A 22,721-nucleotide genomic window follows, 5' to 3' on the forward strand; every position below is an offset into this window, starting at 1 on the left:
CTTAGAACGGTCCATTGTCAGTTTCATTTTTCACGAAACAAAGTGTGAGCGTGTGTGCGTCTAGTGCTAGTTATCTGCATAATGTTTATTTATTTTGTTTTAAAAAAAAATTTTGTTTTTGTTTTTGTAGTTTACCTTCTATTTTACTTGTTTAGGTTATGCACAACATCTTTTTAAAAATACAGTCATTAGTGTACTCTACTACTGTAGCCTATGTAGAAATACACACCACTAATGACTTTATTTTGGATTTTAGATTCAAGACAGAACGTAACAACACCCAGAATAAGGAGCTACAAAAGATAAAGAAAAGATTGAAGCTGTTTATTTACATACTGTATTATGTATAAACAGGTAGGCTATAATAGTAAAAAAAGTACAGAAAAATTTCTGAATAGTTTATGTCACCAACACAGATTAGTTGCTTTCCACATATTGAAATATAAAAGATAAAGCAGATTTATATAAACACAGGTACTGTAAAATCTAAATCAGCATTGGCTAATACAGTCTAACAACTTTTTAAAGTAATATAATTTACCAGAAACTGCTTCTTTAGCCTGCATAAAACAAGATTTGATCTCATCCTGGCAGGAGTGTCCAAAAATGATTTTCCATAATGATGAACTTATATATCTGTTTATATAGATATTAAGATACATGTAGATGTTGTGATGATTGTCTGAACTTACAGTCAGAACTGGTGATTTGTTGCCAGTTCGCACACACAAACTATTGCCTTTAACCCATGTTTAGGGTAGTCTCTTAGGAAACCCTCAACAAAATACAAGTTGGAGAGTAGGGTCCTGTCTGTACAGTTTTTCTCTTTAAGCTCATGCATCACATACATGATTCCTTCCATGTCAATACTAGAATCACTGTAAACTGTTAACAGTTTATTCTCATTTATATTGTTCAAAATCCTCTTACTTATCTTTATTTTCAGCATGTATTCTAGAGGTGGCCATTAAGAAGGATCAGGTTCCTTAATCTCACAGGTTAAAAATTTCCACCTGGAAAATCCACACTGTCATTAATAACAGCATTCATTTGCAATAACAGCAATTATATTCTAAATGTTTTATTATTAATTAATATTTACATTATAAAAGTGAAAAAATGTATACTGCAAGCTGTTTTTTAAGCCCAGAAAGTTCATTCAATAATCATCAAAATTTGATTACTAGCATTTAAGGTAACAAGCATCAAAGTTTGATTTCAGCCATTAATTACACTATGATTTTAATTTTTAACAATTTTGAATTCAAAATCAATATCAAAGATATTAAGTTGTTTACAGAATGTTCTTTACATAATGATACTACATCATGTAAGGAACATTTTGTGAAAACCACAGATAGTCTGTAACCACAGGTAGCCTGAACTGTGCTGAAGGCCAAAACTGCAAGAAAAATTATTAAACGAAAATGTATTAGTGTGGACAGGGCCTTAAGTTGAAGTTTAATTTATCTATAGATGAAGAATTATTTGTACAGGGACAATACACATTAATCGTATTAAAAACAAAGTAAAATGTACGGCGGCCGCTAGGTGTCACCGCGCTGCAACGGAAGAAAACACATGCAAACAGAAAAACCACCAGCAAATTCAGAAAGCATCTTCATTAGTTTGGCGCACATGCCAAATACTCGCACCACAAACAAATACAGAAATGCGCCTTTCGCAATAGAATACCTTTCAAGGCCTTCGGCCCTCACAGGCGGCGGCCTTGTTTCTCTAACAGCGAGAAGCCGCCCGGTACCGTAAGGCCACTGGGTCAGCGCTATTTCCTCAAATGGGGGATGCGCTACAGAGACCACTTCCTACCGTAGGGAGGAGTTTAGTGGAGATACCAACATTGTCTCGCCGTTAGGGGAGAACTCATGGGAGGAATGTGCGGACTGAAGGAGTTAACCGCAAGGTGGAGGTCCACCTAGGGAAGGTCATGGGTTACCAAGGTGGGAACCAATCATGAGGATACATCAGACGGAACCGCCCTGCTGGGGGGTTACAACGTTGGTAGCACTAGGTCCGGTTAGAGCTATGTTGTGGATAACTCAATTGGTACCCGGCCTAAGGGGCAGGGCTGCTCTGCCCAGCCCGCCCACAGGAGGTGCTTGCTTAGTGATGGATGGAATGCCTGTTCTTCACCCAGTGGGGGAAGAAGGGGGGAAAAAAATAGCACGCTGACCCACCTAGGAGGGGGGAAGGTGCTTTCGCAGGCGTACGCCCTACTGGCCGCCGGTCTTACCTGATGCCCTGCAAGACTCGAGCTGATACCGGTTTTACGCGGAGGCTGTAGAACCTCGCAAAGGTGTTGAGCGTAGCCCAACCCACAGCTCTGCAGATGTCTGCCAGAGAGGCGCCTTGAGCCAGTGCCCATGAGGAGGCTATACTCCGTGTGGAGTGAGCTCTCACTGCCAGTGGGCACGAGCGAACTTAGGACCGGTACGCCGTAGTGACGTGTTTGAGGGTTTGAGACAGCCCTCCCCTTCTGCTGATCTCCAAAACAGACAAAGAGCTGCTGGAAGCTCCTGCGGCTCTGTGTGCTGTCCAAGTAGAGGCGCAATGCGCGTACTAGACAAAATATGGATGGGGTTGAGTCTTCCTCCCCGGTGGGGAGCGCCTGTAAGTTCACCACCTGGTGTCTAGGGGGAGTGGTGGGAACTTTGGGCACGTAGACGGGCCGGGGTCTCAGGATAGCGTGAGAATCACCGGGCCCGAGTTCTAGGCAATCTGTAGACACGGAGAATGCTTGTAGGTCCGCTACCCTCTTGAGCTCCCTCAGGAGAGCCGTCTTCATCATGAGATGAAAAAGAGCGGCAAACCCGAGGTACCATGCATCCAGCACCGAGTGTTGGGAGAGGCAGTGCGGTGCACTGCAACCCAATGCCGGCGGCCCGGGAAAGCATGGCTGACATTTCGACATCCGCTTCTTCCTGGGCTCGACCCCCCGAGGGAGGGAGCTCCAAGGAATCGTTGGAGTCAGATGCCGGTAATTCACCCTCCGATGCTGCAACGGACATCTCATCATCACGCACCGTTTCCAAATACGTGGTTGAGGAACAAGACGGTGGGACCGTCTCATGGGGCACGGTCAGACGAGCGAGACGAGGTGCGAACGGTCCGCGAGCCGGTGGCTGATGGATTAGCGCTCACAGTACTCCTCATATCACCCTTGCTGCTCGCCGTAGCGGACGGCAGGGCCGTAGCCACTGCTGTCACGGAACAGGAAGCAGATGAGATGGTGGCTGAGTCCCGTGGGAACACAGCCACCCGTGACGCAACGTCTGAATCGTCAACCGCCCGCAGTGCAGGCAGGACGTATCCACAAGGGCTGCCCCACAAGGGCTGCAGACCTCGTGTCCGTCCCCCTCCTCGATGAGTGTATTGCACCCAGGAGAACAGCGGGACATGCCACGCTGGAGAAATTTGCTCTTTTAGAGAAAAAACTCAAACACTTCTGGAACTGCCGAGACGCCCAGGGGAAGTCGCTGCAGGAAGGGACAGTCCGCTGCACCACGTCGTAAGATTCCAGCAGTAATTCGGCGCAGAGTTTGAAGTCTCGAAGTCGATCAGTGTGAAGGCTCCGAAGAAAAAAAGGTGAATGAATGCAGCATGCCATCTCCCTTTTATACCCGGATATCCGGGGGCGGAGTCCGGCATGCAAATTTCATTCGCCAATTTCATTGGCCCTTTCTAAAGAAGTCGGAAGCGATAGGTTCTCAAGGACGAACCCCATCTGTCGGCACGACACAACGTCGAGAGACCAACAGAAAGGGAACTAATGTTTGTACATGTATACCATAACCCTGCTTTTTAAATGAGTTATCATGCTCTCAGTCTTTCATATTGCTGTTGGGTGACTTTCAACAAACACTGCAATATACAGTATGACTTCAATACATGCAGGATTTAAATGCTTTATGATGTTATAAATATATAAAACAGACATTCATTTCAGAAGACTGCAAGATTAAAGCAAAAATAATTATTGTTGATTATTCCCCATCACTGAACGATCACTGACTTCTGTTTAATTTCACAAAAAAACTCCCGTTTTAATGAATGAATCTAATTACACTGCACAGTGAACTTTACATCATATCTGCTGTTGTATATGAGGTCCGTGAGCGCGCAGTGCACCTAAACTAAACTCGTTTGCAGTGTTTTGCTACCATAAGAACTCCCGTTATAATAAATTAATCTGATTTTACTGCACAATTAATTTTACATGCGGTTTATAATAAACTCAAAGCAAGCGTGCAGTGTGCCTAAAATTCCTTTGCACATTAGTTTGCTTCCACCAAACTTAAGCCGCTCTGTGAGTGGAGAGTGACGTTTCTTTCAACCAATAGAAAATACTGCAATTTTTGGTGTTATTATTTTATTCTCATTGGGTGGGCAAGACAGACGTTGAGCCCACCCCTGCCCATGCCTGGAGCCAGCCCTGGTTTCATTTCTCAGGATTTGAAAGAGAATAGAGAGAGATGCAGGGGAACACATGGAGTGCTGTGCGTATTTTTGTAGGTTTTATTGTGTTCTTGATTACAGTAATGCTATTATACAGTACAGTAGCCTACATTGTATTTATACTTTGCCCCATCATTAACAATTAACAGTGAAATATAAATATAATGTTCAGTGGTGCAGAATGCTATTATTTTCTGTATATTTATACATTGCTTAAAATACATGAGAAAATATGAAACACTATAATTATTTTCGAAAACAGAACAGAATACTGTTTCTGATTATTATGGTTCTGTCCTCTCTGTGGGTGCGTTTTACACTTAGACATATAAGAAACAGTAACACCGCAAATGCCACAGAAAACACACAACAAATGAATAAGACTGATAATATTTTTTGCATTTATCCTTTTAGTGACCCGTTTTATCTTAATACTATTTTTAGGTAAGCAGAAAGGAGCAGAAAGCAGAAATACAGTAATGACACACATAATGCACAATGTAATTAATCTATAATTAGAATAACTTTGAGTTTAGTCTCATGACCACATTTGGTCAGATTTGTGGACAAGTTAATTATTTTTAAAACAAGCAATTTTGATGAATTTCAAATGTTTTTGTGTTGCTAAGATTAAACTGGTTTTATTTGTGTGTTGTGCTAAAAAAAAACACTCTTGGCAATACAATATAGTGCATAAGACTATTTACCATATTAGAAGATACAGTATTTACATTCGTGAGCTCTGTTATAGCTTCTACTGCCATGTTGGAGGAAACATTGAGACCCCTGCGTCATCATATAGCAATACATACTCTCGGTTTTGTAGATTGCCCAAAGAAACAATTCTGATTACTTCTTTGTCTGCGTGTAGAATGAATCTACATTCGGTCTTTGGAGCATCAGAAGTAGTGAGGTATAGCTTGATGAGATGATCTACACATGCTATCAAACCATGACTAGTGGCCTTCTCTTTCTGCAGCCAGATTTTCCTCTCCAGCAAACCTTCAACAGTGATGGTCTGAAGCTTAAACTGACACTTGGTTTCCAAAGTCTTATGTTGACTTATTTTGTTATTGGTATAAATAATTGTAAACCTGTTACATTTGATTGTTAGTCTATTCAAACCACTTTCAGGAACTGCTTCTCTAGCTTGGATAAAGCAGGATTGGATCTCATCCTGGCAAGAGTGGCCAAAAAAGTGACTTTCCACAATGGTCTCCCTGCATACTTTGTTATAGGAGTAGATATTGAGGTTGACATAGGTGTTGTGTTGACTGTCTGAACTCACCGTGAAAACTATGGATTGGCTGTTGCCAATTTCAACACATAAACCATTGCCCTTAACCAATAACATTGAAAATCTATGTAGAGGATGTTCTCTCAGGAAACATTCAGCAAAGTCCAGGTTGGAAAGAAGGGTGCTGTCCGTACATTTCTTCTCTTTTAGCTCATGCATCACGTACATAATTTCTGCTGTGTCAGGAACTAAATCTTTGTAACATCTAGAAATAAGTTTTAGTTATAAGAAGAAAGTTTCAGCTAAAAGAAAAAACTGTTTCAATGCATTTGTTATTCAAGGAAACTTCTATACATCAGTGTAATTTTTAGCATGTACTTACGTTGAGGTATCCATTGAGAAGTTGTTTCTCACAGGTTTAATATATTTCCACCTGTATGAGCGACATGGTCATTAGTAACATTCTGTCTTTTTCTTTTTAACTGAAAGGATGATTTATTTTGATGTGAGAGAGTTACACAGAATATATTATCTTCATTTTGACATTTCAATTAATAGTAAATTAATGAAAGTTTAACACATGTACAGTGAATAAAGACAATCTAAAAATTTTTAAATCAGTATTTAATTTAGTGGATCCTGATGTTATGAGAGAAAAAAAGCAATAGTTTGACATTAAAAATGATATACGAATTCTGTCAATTTAATGTCATTTTAGCTCATGCATTTTGTTTTACAAGTAGGAAAAGTCATACCTTGATCCTTGTTCAGTGGTAAGGTAGTAGACCTAGTAGAATAGTCCGACAAAAAAGTGACAAACTTCTATAAGGTTTTTAGAAAATGCTACACTGCATGGTTCATTGATGCTTCAGTTCTGAGGCTGTATGGATGAATGCAGCAGATCTTTCCAGTTAAGTTTCACTTACAAGTCAGTTTCATTTTCCAGGAAACAGAAGAATGACGGAGGCACAAAGACTTCCGTGTGTCTGTAAAAGAGTAGGGCGCCTGTTTTTGTTTGGTACAATATGTGTTACATACTGTAAGTAATATTGGTACCCTCAAATGTAACAATTCTCAGACTCACTGTGTCCCCAACACCAATATTTTTAAGGCCTCATAAAAGATTAATCACCTGGAATTTTGTTATAAAGATAGTAATTTTGTTACATCATGATTTTTTGATAGTTTTACAGCACACCATGAGTGAATATTAGTATTGTTTATTGTTTGCTTTTGATATCCAAGCATTAGGACTTAAGACGTGACATCAACAGCAGAATAGGAACAACAGTGCTACATGTTGTAAGATACATAAACACACATTTATGGGTAAATATACATTGTTCTGGGCATCAGTGTGGATGAAATGTTTGGTTCAACATCTCCCCATTTTTGAACAAATATTTGGGTGTTTCCCACTAAACTGACTGAATTCTTCAAAGTGGTTCTCAGTGGTTCTTATTATTTAGTAATTGATTAAAGGTTTACAAATAGATGACAAAGAAACAGAAGAAAGGGAGAAGAAGAAGGAATGAAAGGTAGTGTTGAATGCCTTTTGATCTAAAACCTCTGAGTGGTGAAGGGCAGTTGCCATGGTAACGACGAGCTGCCAAAGTTATAGGTTGATGGATGACAGTGAGCCAGTGGCATTAGACAGATTCCATGGTTGGAAGAACAGAGAGAGAGAGAGGCATCATGCTTCTCTGCATGTCTATTAGAGCTGACAATGACATGATGCTTGTCATACAGTACATCACAACACACCCACACACATTTCCTCCAAAATGCTACCATGCCCCAGGAAAGGTGAGATGAACAATGAGACGGACTGTTATGGTTTAAATGAAACCCATATGACAGTAGTGCATTAGGCTGAATAAATATTTTTTTTGTCTTCTGGTTTATTTAACTGCGTGAATGCTGCAGTCAGACAATGCTAAAGATATCCAAAAATAACCACATGCCATATGTCCGCATTGCTCCCCAATTCAGGGAACATCTTCTCTCAAATGATTCACCTTAAGTAAGACCTGTCATGACAGAGATTTGAAAACGACAAAACATCTCAGAAAGGTCTCAAACTGATTTCAGTGTGTACTTACACATTTTGCATCAAATTTCGCCCCAAACCAAATGATCTGAAATATGCTATTAACATAAATTTTTAATGTCATATTATTTGTTATTGTCTACATAAAGATTAAGACAACAAAGACACAAATTACTAATATTTTATGACAACTCCAATAAACAGTGACATGCCATACCACAGATTTCCATCTCCACATTTACTACAACTATAAATGGAACCGTGTGCTTCATCTAAAAGCATCTCCTCGCAAAGCATGCATTCACAATAACCAAATGATGTATGTGTGTTTAATCGTGTGGCATGTGTGTTTGTCATGAACCTCTTTTTGCCTCAGGGGATTCCAGACGGTTCTTCCAGTAAACATTGTTTCCATAGTGACGCGAAAAGGTGACAGCAGGAGTAATAAGAGAAAGAGAATAAGTGTGATGGAGGTGGGGGTGTAGAAAAAGAAATAATCTGTGTGCCAGCTATAATCACATCACAAGGAGGAAAGAGGAACATTGTGAGCTCAGGATCATTCTTTTATTCTCAACACATTTCACGAACACACACACACACACACACACACACAGAACAGTTAAGATTGTGAAGCAACCCGTCTCGGTTTTATTTCTATTCCAACACTGTTTTATTTGTATGCTCCACTCTTGTCTGAGAGTCTCATAACTTGTTTTGAAAAAAAATAGAGAAAATACATAAACACTCTAAAAGTGCATGAAAACACAGATTTTATATTAAAAACCTCAGATTCATATCATGCCAAAAATTACTTGCATCAGAAAGGACCTCTATACAACAGACTAAAGCCTGTCTGTAGTTTGAAATATTTGTATGGAGTTGATGTTTGGATGTTTTGTTTCCTGAATGTTTAAATGCTCAGAGGTTCAGTCTAGTGAAAGTACAGTTATTGTTTTAAACATTATGGCCTTCGTGCATTTTGGGACAATGTATGACAATCGTCAAGGACAGGAAACCATGTCATGCTTTTTGTGTGTGTGTTAGCAATTCACTTTCAAACCGTTTTTTGTTTGAAAGTGTTTAGACTTGGTACCATCTCTGTGGATAAAACAGCTTCATGTACAAATATCCACAAACACAGCAAACATATTAAACAAGAAAACATTTAAGGCACAATATGGTGGTTTTCTCAAGAGGCAATATATAAACTTGCTGTCCCTTGTTATTTGTTGAGTAATCCAGAAATACAAAAGTACCTAAACATTGAAAACATCATATTACACTGATGTTCAGTTTTTAAAAACAGATCTAAAAAGCTGTTGGAAAGCTGTTTTTCCTTGTTTCCACAGCAGAAGTCCTGTTGTTATTTCCCTCTCAAGTGAGCTCTCGTCAGGCCCTCCTGATGTCCGGTACCCACTGTATCTGAAAGCCATCTCTGTGAAACGCCTACTCTAAGCTCCCCTCCTCTAACCCTCTCTCTGCCTCTTTCTTTTCCTTTCTCTCGCTCTTTCTCCAGATTCCTGTGGCTCTGTTCCCTGAGACCCTCACACATTCTGTTCTGCTCCCTGGTTTCATCTTGACACAGACCCAACACGGGACAGACAGAGTCCAGCTCCTCTTCCTCATCGCTGTCCTCTTCCTCCTCTAACAGCTGTGGAAATCGAACTACTGATGATGATGATGATGATGTGGATGAAGTTGATGACAGATGAGAGTTGGAGTATACATCCCGTTCATACACAGACAGGGGGAGCTGGAGGTAACGCCCGGCTGCATACAAGCAGTAGCATGCGGGGACGCATTCAGGACTATTCCTCCTCAGCAGCCGCAGCCGTTTGCGGTACGGCCCGGCCGGTGCCACGCAGGGCTGCAGGGTGGGAGTGGGAAGAGGTGTGTTGGGGGCTGGGTTTTGCAGGGGGCAGGCTGTGGCCGCAGGGCCTGATGGGAAACACCAGTCGCTCTGAAGGAGAATTTCATTTCGGAGACGTCGGAGGAGGTTGTTGATGAGCACAGAACGCCGCAAGAAGGACTCAGGGTCATCCATGTAACGCAGCTTCTCAAGAGAGAGACGGAGAACGTGAGCATGTTCCTCTAGCACTGGTGACACCTGCTGGACCAGAGGAAAAAATCACAAGTCATTAAATACTTATGTTGGTTGTTATTACATGTGAATAAAATGTTGTTGAAATGGCATACACAAGCTTTTATCCAGAGTAAATTACAGTGCATTCAACATATATTTTCTATATCGTCGCTGTTCTTTTGAAACCTCGTTTGTCCAAATTCGCTTTTTTCAGGAACTATATAATGATTAATTTTTATACTGTGTTACCAAAGTTGACATGCATTTTTTAATACTTTTTATTGGTTAGATATTTGCAAAACCCACTAACAAAAAATAATTATTATTTATGGCAAAAAAATAATAAATATGGAGATACAAGATTTTAGAAGGACAGCAACGATATATGAAACACCAGAGATTTGTAAGTAGACTCACAGTGTGACAGTAACCTCTGAAGTTCACTACAGGTTCTTCATCTTCCACAAACTTCCTTTTAAAATAAGAGATCCGTGACACGGCCACATGATCCATCACATGATCCGGGTTTCGTCTACGAAGGTGCTCTGGGAAAACATATTTATTTATTAGGCAGCATCTTTTAGAACAAAGACTTTCAAAAATAGATTTTGAAAAATGTACTTCTGAGCATATTTTAAACATTAGCCAACACTGAGATTATAGTCAAACCTTCTATGAGCCCTTGGGTGTCGTCTCCTGGTGGTGAGGGGGTGGAGACGCAGCTTTTGCTGCAACGCTCAGACTCCCAGATCGGCTGGTAGATTGATGGTGGGGCTTCGGTGTCAGGTTCACAAAAAGGGCTCATAGAGAGGACCAAAGCCATTGTTTACCTCACAGTTCTAAAGAGAAAAAAAACACACAAATATAACATTCATCACAGATTTACAAAGGAGTAACGGATGGTAGTCATTAAGGGGGGTAATATCTTATATTTTTATAATATGGTGCTTTAAACTGTCATGATCCTGCCTCACCTTGTCATGATTTTCTAGTCTTGCGGCAGGGTCATGACAGCCCCACTTGTTTTGTGTGGAAACGCATGATCAATTGTTTGTTTACGATGGTCATGCGTTCTCCAGTCTCGTCTTTGACCCCGCCCCCCTTGTTTCCTCGTTTAGCTTCCCATCAGTGTTTCATTCCCCACACCTGCCCATTGTTAATTATCCTTTGTTAGTCTCCCTATTTAATGCCCTTGTGTTTGCTGTCCTGTGCTTGTTTGTTTTGCTATGTTGCCTAGTTGTATGCTTATTCCCTCGTCTTGTTTGGATTACCTAGCAGTTGGATTGCCTTGCCCCATGTCTTGATGACGTTTGTATTATTTAGTCTTGTCTCTGTTGTTTTAGTAGTAAGTTAGTTATCCTGTTTTCTTATTTTGCCCCCTTGTGGGAAGTTTTTTCTTTCAAGTTCGTGTTTTTGTTATAGTTTTCCCCATTGTGGGTCATTTGTTTTTAATTATTAAAGTTTCATGTTTTGCATCGCTGCCTGCGCTTGGGTTCTTCTGCCATACCGTGACATTAAACACTATAACCTGCTATTTAAAAATATTTTTATTGCACTCTAAGTTACAGCATGTTTTAAAACAAACTTTTATGTGATAAAAGATCAAAACCTACAGCTACAGCCGCTGAAAAAATTAAGACAAATCTTTTTTGTTTCATTCTGTGAACTACTAACAATATTTCTTGCAAATTTCAAATATTTTTTTTCTATTTCCATTTATTTGCAGAAAATGAAAACTGGAGAAACATGTCAAAATAACAGAAAAAAATGCTCTATTTTTTCAGACCTCAAATACTGCAAAGAAAACAAGTTCATATCCACTTTAAAGCAATAATACAGTAATATTTGTACACAAATTTAGGAATCCAAAATATTTTTTGATGTGATAATCTTCATTTTTATCACAGTTTTCATGTGTCTTGCCATGCTGTCAGTCTTTCACATTGCTGTTGGATGACTTTGTCACTCCTGAGGTTTGATTTTGTTGAAATTCATCAGACACTGGATTTAAGTGGCCACAATACTTTTAGAAATGCCGATTAAATGAAAATTTGGAATGGACTCTAATTTTTTCCCGCAGCTGTATATTTATATGACATCTTTAAAGATATTAAAATCACAACAACCCTGTGCTACTCAATAGCAAAATTCTGTCGTAGAATTATTTCTTGTTGCTGTGAAGTGTACACAAGATATTTGTATCGAACCCATTTAAAACAGCTAATAGAGCACACATACAGTAGTCAGATAAAAGATACACGCATAATGCTATCCAACAGAAGCTACCAAGAAAGGGAGCATATCTGTTTGTGTGATTGCTCTTAAATCATTTCGTTCTCTGTTCTGCCACACACACGGTGACAGGAGAGAAAGAAGTTCTGGATGATTGCCTCTACAAAGGTCATTAATCTTCACTGACAATTGTGCACACCATCGCTCTGATGTCGTGTTCGCCAAGCACATATTGAACCGCTGTTATCCCTGCCTGTCCTGAATCAAGTCTCACATTATATTGTTTATAAGGAACTATAAATAAGGCAGCGAAAATAATCACGCAGAACTGTAAAAACATCCCAGATGCACATTCGCACACAGAGACACAAATAATGCGAGCGTAATAATCTGCCCTCTTTACAGTCTGTGTCCGCAGGGTTTGGATCACACTGAGCTCATGTGAGCGAGACATGTTTAATCAGAGCAGATCCCGCTCTCCTCCTTTTCCTTGTACTGTCATTACCTGTTTATTATTCCGCCCACAACTCTGCTTTGAATTTACGCTTTAGAAGACAGAGCTGACACAGACACACACGCACGCACACACATGTTGGGTTTCCATGTTTTATGGGGACATTCCATAGACGCAATGTTTTTATACTGTACAAACTGTATATCATATTCCCTACCCCTAACCCACCCCCTAAACCTAACAATCACAAAAAACTTCCTGCTCTTTTAGATTTTCAAAAAAGTTAATTCTGTATGATTTATAAGCTTGTTTCCTCATGGGGACAAAAAAATGTCCCCACAAGGACAAGGGTTTTGGATATTGCCATCTTTGTGGGGACATTTTGTCCCCATACCGTAGGGTTTACCCTTCCCACACATACACACACACACACACGCACGCACGCACGCACGCACACTATCTGCTACACACAAAGCTATCTGTCTTTGTCTCTTTGCTCATTTCGTGCTTTTATGCACTCTCTCTCTGCATCTCTCGACTCTTCGTGTGAAGAAAACATAAAAAGGTGCTGGATCCGTTGGATTTGCACCTCATCAGTCACACGCACATACACAAACATCACAGGGCGCACACGGCAGCCCCGCAGATGCAAAAACTACAAATTACAAAACACAGATGATGCTAAAACCAGAGTGAGAGAAAGACACGAATCATGTTAGGGATAAGGTTTCATTTGTGCAGTTGTGGTTTTTCCTATGCGAAAACCACAATTGCAGGTTTCCATTGAGGTAATGTAGGTTTTGGCTTAGCTTACTGCAATCAAAACATCCAAAGCTCCTGGTGCTCCTCACTGGATCATAAAAGATGGTAAAACAAGCTCACACACATCTCATTTGAGTCTTATTAAAAATGATTATCGCTTAGATGGCCAGGAAATTGTTTTTTGAACCATCTCCAAAATTATTTGCTCTAAGAATAAAAAAGTAAACAATAGTATTAAAATTTTCATTTACTTCCCGTCATGTCTGTTGAAACCCATACAACTTTTGCGTAAAGAAGTTATTTGCAGCAGCTGCTCTTTTCCATACAATAAAAGTGAATGGGGACAACTGCAGATGACATGAGGATGAGTTCATGAATTTGTGTAACTCTCCTTTTAAAGAACAATACGGCATTTTTAGGAGGATCTATTGACAGAAATGCAATATAATATACAAAACTATTTCTTCAGAGGTGTATAAAGACCTTACGTACTGAACCATTAAGTTTGTAATACCTTAGAATAAGCTATTTATATCTACATACAGAGCGGGCCTACATACATTGAATTCGCCGCCATGTTTTGTACAGCAACCCTAAACGGACAATCAACTCTACAACTCGTGTTTTCTCTTCCTCTCCGCTGCAGTATCGTGGTGAAACGGATCACGGGAAGATCCGTGATCCGTATGGATCGTGCTCTCCAGTTCGGAACGCATGTGACCCGCGGTTTAACTGAAAGTTTATTCATCATTGAGTAAAAGAATAAAACGCACTCTCGCTCTCCCTCCAGTTTCAGCTCCAACGCGCTCTCTCTCTCTCAAGCATCTGGACGAGTACAATATTAAAGCAGTTCCAGATAAACAATGACACAGCTAATATTACAACAACAACAACTTATTGGTATGTTAGTATGTTACTCACATACTGATCCGAATCAAAGCAACCTCGTCGGACGATCTTTCTCCACCGTCTCTCTCTGCTGGAAAGTATCTCCATAGATATCTGTGAGTACATATCTGCTAAAAGCCTTAGTCCTAACGTGTCTCTGCTGTAAAGTCTTTATAATATTAACACAGGTCCTAGCTCCTGCCTGCCAGCGATTAGTGGCAAATCTATAATACAACGCTAGTGGCCGCTGTTAATTAAGAACTGCGCCTTTAAAGGAACGTCTTCATTTGGTTGTTCTAAATCTGTGTAAATTTCTTTGTTATGATAAACACAGAGAAAGATATTGGGAAGAAAGACTGTAACCAAACAGTTCTTTGCCATCACTGACTATCATAGTAGGAATTAGGAAAAATTACAATGGTAGTAAAAAGTGTTTGCTGTCCTACATTCTTCAAAATAGCTTCTTTTGTGTTCAGCAGAACAAAGACGTTTATAGTCAATGGTGGCCAAGAACTGTTTGGTTACAAGCATTCTTCCAAATATCTTTCTCTGTGTTCATCAGAACAAAGAAATTGATATAGATTATGAACAACTTTAGGGTGAGTATAAAGAGAGAATTTTTATTTTTGGGTAAACTGTTCCTTTAAGGCAGAAAAAAGAGACAATCAGAAACAGGGCAGAAAATAAAAAATGCAGACAAACCGCACAATTAGTCTGGTTACAAGAAGAGCTTTGGGCATCAGCTCCAAATGAAACGCCATTCCAAAATTTCAGCATAAGATTTGTAAAACCACAGATTTGTTTTTAGTTTGAGTGGCAGAAGCACACTGGCACATGCACAGAGCTAAAGAATCATCATTAATGCCACAGTCTGCCCACACGCCCTGACCCAGAAACAGCTCTATGCACCCAGAACAGGGCATTTTTGAGTAACATAAGAAACTGATATAAACGACGACTTCAATGTTATTGTTTAATGAAAATAGGTATGTGCAGTGCACATTGTTCACAGTGGAGCAACAATACCAGATGACAACCTTCTATTAACCAACCAAAAAAATACAATAAGTATAATCACATATGATGTGAGGCGTCTTAAAAAACCTTTTACATTTCTCAAAAAAAATGTATTAGTAGTATTTTTTGTTTCATTCATGGAAGAAAGTAAGTCATATGGGTTTTGAAGTACACAAGGGAGAGTAAATAATAACAGATTTCAAAACACACACACACACGCACGCACGCACACACACACACACACACACACACATGCGCACACACACACACAAGCACGCACACGCACACACGCACACACACACACACACACACACACGCACGCACGCACGCACACACAGACAGAACCCACACAGACTACAAAGAGTGCTAACATAGCAACATGTGTGAAACACACGCCGCTGCAGCATAAGGTAAAAAGAGCACAACAGACTTTGTAGAAAGCGTGAGGCTATTACACACACGCTTACACACTTCACATATCATCCATCTGCTCAAAGGGCTGTTTCTGCCTGGGTGCTGGAAGCATTTAAACCATGTGTGTCCTCAGGGTGCGGGACGTCCGTACAACCGTTTCCATGACCTGAATCTATCAGCGAGACAGAGGAGGTTTATTTAAGAATCTAAATGTTGCACTGGGGATCTGAACACATCCTGCAGACAGAATCTAGGTCATTAGGTAGTCTCTTTTATTTTCTCTCTCTCTTTCTGTAACACACACACATGTAGGCAACACCCAGTCAAGGAGGTAAAACATTTATCCAAACATGTCCAACACACACACAAAGGAATAAAAACTAAAGGAAAAAAATAAATAAATAAAAGGAACACCCTTTCCCGCCTGCCAAAGACTTTGCGGCTGCTCGGCTTGTTTAGGTTCAGAGGAGGGGAAAAATAAAATACAGGAAAAAAATAAGCTGCACAGTGTCTACGAAGAAATCACACACAGTTCAACAAATACACAATGTGTGTGCGAGAGAGGTTCGAGCCGTAATGCGATCGTGTTGACACAACGCCACATCAGTGCTGAAGGAATGTTCTGGCTACCCATGCATCCCTGCTGTTAGGAGTCAGAGCCCGAGGCGCTGTGTGTGCGTGTGTTTGAGACAGAGGGAGTGCAGCACGTGCTCTGTGTACTTTATACTCAAAGGGGAAGTGTAATCGCATCATTCGTGCTATTGTTCAGATGACTGTGATTTTTACACCACGGGCTCCCAAGCAATACAGCTGTGATGAATTACCCGCGTTCAGATGGCAAGTGAACGTTCACTAAAAATGTGTTCGATGATGTACAGATTGTGTAGTGTGTATTTGCACAAAGTTTGATTACAATACAACATACACAGTATAGCTTAATGAGGACTACAGTTTATGGTATGGCCGACTGCATGAGGCGAGACGGAGAGTTTAAAATGAATCAGTCCTAAATGTGATTGAAAGGAGATGACGAAGATCTGACTTCAAAATATTAGATAAACCTACAACATCATAAATATATTTCTATAACACACCTAATTAATAGATTAACCTATTTGTTTAGAGCCAATCTTGTGATTTGTTGTATATTGACATGCATTTATTTAAAACAAAAGCTTTAAAAATGTATGGGCAGGAAATTTGTGTGAATGACACCCACAGTGGAAGACAGATTTCGCTACATTGATGTTTTACTCATCTAAAAAATATTGTCTATTTGTCCCAAGAACTGTCAAACTCATGCTTCTTGCTTGAGACTTACAAATGAATATCTGGGGGTCCCTAACAAGAACAAGATTGAGAAACATGTCCATCACTCCCAAACCGCAGTTTTATAAAACAGCCCTGACTGTAGATCAGAGTGGGTTACATTTCCAGACTTTTACATTTCCAGAAAAATTATGAGCACTGCCTCACTGCCCGCAGACTCTCTAATCTATTGAAGTTAACCCTCACCGTGCCCAGACGTAACTCATTGGAACAGACTGATGAGAACCATAGGCAGTAAATGACTGTGTGGGCTTTCCTTTGTGCCCGCTGTAGATCGAGGGATCAATGTGTGGCGGAATGCCAGACACTCTTGAACTAGCACAGTGATCTCAGGGGAATACCCACATACCCACAAACACACACACTTTTGCCCCGCGGCACCAGGAAAAGATGCCACAGCCACAGCAGTGAACCCCTTGCTGATAATGAAGCAAGAAATAATCTCTCACTCTCTCACATGCACATCATCTCAGCTATGCACAATAGCGTCTCTCTGTTAAAAAACAATAACTACAGTCTTACACAAATAAAAAATACTGGCGTGTGAGATTGCCTACAGTTTTCCTTGTGAACAGACATTGCACATTCATGAACACAAATACACACACACATACAGCATTCATCTATAAAATGATTATGCTTTCATATAGAACACTTCTTTTCCTTGTAAGGAAATCAAGCAGTAACAGAATTCTGGAGCCCTGCCCTTAAAACACACACACAGAGCTGAGGTCTTTTAATGTGTGAAAGGAACATTGTTTGTGTTTGTGTGTGTGTGACCTCACTGTGTCATTAGCTTTTTTAAGATTCAAAGCACAAGAAATATTTTACCAACCACAACAAAAAAACAAACCCCTCTTGTTTCAAATATATTAAGACTGAAAACCATATGCATGCATTTGATTATCCAAAATATTACATTATAAAAACAAACAAGACAAAATTTGATCAGGGTTTATGTAGTTGTTTTCTCTCTCTCTCTCTCTCTCTCTCTCTCTCTCTCTCTCTCTCTCATGACTGAAAATTAAAAATACAAATTCAATAAATCAGATAAATACAAAAGTAGCTGCAGAACTACTTGACGTTTTGACAGGTAATTAGATAAACATTTGCTTTGTAAATAAATAACTGATTACTAGTCACACAGTAGTCTGTGTGAGTTTAAACCAAATTAGTTGTAACAAACTTCAAAGATTTTTAGTAGTTCCTCTGTCTTGGCACTGTGCCATACCCCACTCTGGAGTCTGTCTGCCTCTGATAACCGTGCAGTCAATTACATAAATACATCACTATTTCTTACCTTACACTATAGTGATGACTAGACTTGACGTATTGTTTTAAATATAAAGCGTTCTCAGATCTGTCGTCATGAACCCGCTCTCGTTTTCTCTGCTGTGATCCCGTTGAGTTCGTCAATAACAACTTATCCTCGATCCATCCGTGCAAGTCCCCCGATAAACGTTGTTAGTACCTGCGCGTATCGACTTCATATAATCGATCAGGTTTAACGATAATAATATCATCCAACTCAGGGCAGCGCGCCTTCACATCAATCACCGCGCGAACAAAGCCGCTGTAATGTCACGGAATCTGCGCCGCGCGTCCGCGCAGGTAGCTTCGCTTTGTGCCACAGTGACCTCACCGGCAGACGGTGCGACGTTGCGGCGTTTGCTTTTAACTTGTGTCAACGTCTGCAGACACGACCAGAATCGCCCCATTCCTCGGAATAAACAGCAATACCTTTCAGCTCAGGGTCGGTCTCGTCCCGTCCCAGCAGCAGTGTTTCCCCTGTGGTTTGTGTGTGGGAGTGAGTGTGTCTGTTTTTGGTCAGAGGAGCTGCGTTTAACTTGCGCCGGGAGCGAGCGGCAGAAGTGGAGCGGGGCGGGCACGCTGCCAATCATCTGTTAGACATTTCCCTTTTCAGGGGCGGCGGGTTGCATTTTCCAGCAGCGCTCCTGAGCGCTTTTCTTCGGCGTTTCCAAGATGACGTATAGAGTTAACGCCGAGCCTGGTGATTTTTACAGTTTGCCTGTGATCGCAGGTTCTGTCATTTTTTCCCTTCCACACACGCTTACTATACTTGAGAAGCCTTAAACAAATTAATGATTTCAACCGTCCATAGTACAAGTGCATGCATAACTATTTGACATGTTTTTATTTTGACGTTTTAGAGAGTCGGAGTCGTGACCAGAAGGTTGCCGGTTCGATTCCCAGGGCCGGCTGGTAACGACTGAGGTGCCCTTGAGCAAGGCACCTTACCCCTACTTGCTGCTGTGATAGCTGCCCACTGCTCTGGGTGTACCTGTGTTCACTACTCTCTGGATGGGTTAAATGCAGAGGTCACGTTTCGGGTATGGGTCACCATACCTGACAAGTAGGTCACTTTCACTTAAGGACAATCCCCACAAGACAAGCCTGTTTTGAAAAGGATTTATAAATGTGTCCCTCAAGTAGGCCTAACGAAACGCACGCACACAGGCTTTTTTCTTGCTGTTTCCTTCTCTAACTGACTCCAGGTTCCAAAAAACACACCCTGCCTCTAGTTAAAAGCAGACACTCACTTCTGTGCCAGAGTCCGTAATTTTTTTGTGTGTGAAAAGCAACCCTGTGCCGAAGTACTTTTCCAGGTGACTTGGGCTTTGGACTTAAAAGCCAGGGGCGTAGCTACATGGTGGCCATGGGTGGCAACGGCTACCCCTGAATGATGGATGGCCACCTATCTGGCCACCTCTGTTGTGCGAAGCAGTTTTAAGATGCGTGTCGGAGTTTACGGAGTGCTGCGCAGCAGGGGCGTAGCCAGAACTTTTATTTAGAGGTGGCCAGGTAAGACCCAGTGATTTTATTAGGGTGACCAAAAAATCCTTACAGACAGAAATTCTTTAACTTATACTGTAATTAACACCAACTCTTCATTACACATAGTTTGCTGGTCAAAAACATACACAAAGAACGTAAAGTAAACAATTTATTTGCAATGCTTTCATATTCTAACATTATTTTAAAATAATTTGCAGTAAGTTAGCATTTTTTAGAGAAAATAAACATTGCAGTACCCCAATTTAAACTTTCGCGAAAATATAATGAATGAATGAAATCCAGTTAAACAAGACTGATTTTACTGACTTGGGGCCGGCTGCACCAGCTGTGATAAGTTACAACTTAGCCTAGTGTAGTTTTGACTTAAACGGGCACTAAGTTACAACTTACGCACTACAAAATATTTTTGAGTTGCACCATTCAACTTAGTTGAAGCGTAATGTTATGTATAAACTAAATATTTATGGAAGCCTCCTATCAGGAATAACTGTAGGAATAAAATTGCATACTCTCTGAACTAACGGAATAAGCTCTTGTTTCACTCGACATTCTTCAATGATTTGCACACATGATAATGCTGACATTTACAGTCACTTACCTTTTAAAATAGAGAACATTATGTGATGACATTTAATTTTTGACTGCTCTAGCACGAACCGTCCTTGCGCGCCTCCGTGTGTGTATATCTGCCTGTGTTGTGCATGTCAAAATGAAATAATCTTCTTTTCATTTAATTGGCGGTTGGCAGTAAAATGAAATCACCCATATTGCATGTAATTTATTATTGCATTAAGTAGGCTGTATTGTTTTAAACTAAATTTAATAAACAAATGCTCTTTTAAATATGTTATTCATGAAAGGTAGTATTCTATATACCGATTTTACCATTATTATGTGAGGTAAAATAAGTTTAAATCAAGAATGTTTTGAAATTCACAACATTTCAACACAACTTTTTCTCACGAATTTAAAGGCTGCTATTGCACTGTTGAAGGTAAATGTCATATTATGTGACTACGCATTACTTTACGGAGAGCTTATGATAGCTACGTTCTGCCTTAAGACCAAATGGTGCAACCGAATAACATACAGATTACACATTTAGTTACAAACTAGCCAGTAGTAGTTACTAAGCCATAGTGTGGACTTTACGTTCACGTTTAAGAAAGAATTTACGAATTGTCACGAACGTGGTGAGGCTGAAGAACCCAGATGCAGGCAGCGGCAGTGAAGGGGTTAACAGATTTTATTAAACAAAGAAACACAAAACAAAAGACCCACAATGGGGTAACGACGACAGAACTAAATATAAAAAAACAGAAACAAAAATACTTCCCACGAGGGGGAAAAAAACAGCAGGACAAAAATAACAAAATATAAACACGACAAAACGTCTTACTAAATACAGACGGGTGGTAACGGCAGGGCAGGGTAAATCCACAGACAAAGTGACAAGGATCAGGAACACGAGCAACATGCAGCTTTCACGACCAGGTAACAAGAACATCAACATGAACATACGCAGTACACAGACCAAACGTAATACACGAGCAACAAGACAATGAAACAAGAGGGCATTTTAAAGGAGAGACAAACGAGGGATAATACACAGGGCAGGTGGGAAACATTAGACACGGCAGGGAAGCAATACATGAAACGAGAGGGGCAGGGCCAATGACAAGACACGAGAAAACACATGAGATGTCAAAAACATAAACATCTCATGGCTTTCTCACATAAAACCTAAGGGCTCCGTCCCGATCCTGCCACACGACTAGAAATACAGAACCAGGAAGGCAGGACCATGACACGAATGGCTGATGCAACCCTACCCTGATCCTTCTGCTCGCGACGCGATGAACTTCCATGGTACACAGACAGTACACTGTCACGAAGCGAAGAGGTTAGCAGCTGTTCAGATAATAGCGCTCCGACTGTTTGCGTCAGTGCATCAGCGTATGACATCATATTAACGCGATGATCTGCGCAGCACTCCGTAAATTCCGACACGCATCTTAAAACTGCTTCGCATAACAGAGGTGGCCAGATAGGTGGCCATCCATCATTCAGGGGTAGGCGTTGCCACCCATGGCCACCATAGCTACGCCCCTGCTGCGCAGATCATTTAGCGTATGCACTGAAAGTAACGCGAGAACATTACTCTCGCGTTAATATGATGTCATACGCTGACGCACTGACGCAAACAGTCGGAGCACTATTTTCTGAACAGCTGCTAACTTCTACGCTTCCTGACAGTGTACTGTCTGTGTACCATGGAAGTTCATCGCGTCGCGAGCAGAAGGATCAGGGTAGGGTTGCACCAGCAAACTATGTGTAATGAAGACTTGATGTAAATTACAGTAGAAGTTAAAGAATTTCTGTTTGTAAGGATTTTTTGGTCACCCTAATAAAATCACTGGGTCTTACCTGGCCACCTCTAAAAAAAGTTCTGGCTACGCCCCTGTTAAAAGCCAAAGAATTACTTAAATAAATGGGAACCATTGTGGTTGCATGATAAAACTCTTGCCTATAACCCTTGGAGAAAAGAATTTCGAACGAAAAATCACTTTGACATCTTATCACATGTTTGTACATGTTTTAGAGAATACTAAACAGTTGTTCAATTAATTCAGTATTAATAGCGTGAACCATTCTGCATGTGGTCATTTACTGCTGCTGTAAAATCCGTTGTGCATTCAACAAATCAAACATTAAACTTCAAATTTTGTGGAGAAACTACATGCATGTTAATTGACCATTAACAATGACCATAAACAATTGCGCCATCTATTGACCAGAAGAAAGTATATCGTGTGTTCGGCAGTAGAGGAAACATTTTGCAAAGATCTTTGCAATGGTAGCAGGGTTGCAGAGTACAATCCTATACCTAACTTAATTTCTTCCAGAAATCAGTAGGAAAAAATGACTTTGGTGGTGCTGTCTGTGTCTAGCACTTTGAAGAGAC

At 40.5% G+C, this 22,721-nt stretch overlaps 1 protein-coding gene and 1 long non-coding RNA gene across 5 annotated transcripts; both read right to left on the reverse strand.

The window, feature by feature from the left end:
• Positions 1–4,517: 4,517 nt before the first annotated feature.
• On the reverse strand, positions 4,518–6,584 carry LOC130559493 (uncharacterized). The gene is made up of 3 exons (XR_008963583.1): positions 6,466–6,584; positions 6,093–6,143; positions 4,518–5,975 (listed from the first exon to the last, which is right to left on the reverse strand). It is a non-coding gene; the product is annotated as an uncharacterized LOC130559493 (long non-coding RNA).
• Positions 6,585–6,934: 350 nt separating this feature from the next.
• On the reverse strand, positions 6,935–21,631 carry sertad4 (SERTA domain containing 4). Of its 4 annotated transcripts, none has more exons than XM_057342887.1 (4): positions 20,933–21,631; positions 10,513–10,682; positions 10,261–10,388; positions 6,935–9,870 (listed from the first exon to the last, which is right to left on the reverse strand). In XM_057342887.1, the coding sequence occupies exons 2-4, from the start codon at positions 10,664–10,666 to the stop codon at positions 9,124–9,126; spliced, it is 1,029 nt and encodes a 342-aa protein (XP_057198870.1). In that variant the 5' UTR covers positions 10,667–10,682; positions 20,933–21,631; the 3' UTR covers positions 6,935–9,123. The 4 variants fall into 4 exon arrangements, with proteins under 4 accessions (XP_057198870.1, XP_057198868.1, XP_057198867.1 ...); XM_057342885.1 differs by lacking the exon at positions 20,933–21,631 and adding an exon at positions 18,680–18,878; XM_057342884.1 differs by lacking the exon at positions 20,933–21,631 and adding an exon at positions 18,240–18,876.
• Positions 21,632–22,721: the final 1,090 nt, after the last annotated feature.

Source organism: Triplophysa rosa, linkage group LG9 (genome assembly GCF_024868665.1).
Source record: "Triplophysa rosa linkage group LG9, Trosa_1v2, whole genome shotgun sequence".
In the NCBI taxonomy this organism is placed as follows: Eukaryota; Metazoa; Chordata; class Actinopteri; order Cypriniformes; family Nemacheilidae; genus Triplophysa; species Triplophysa rosa.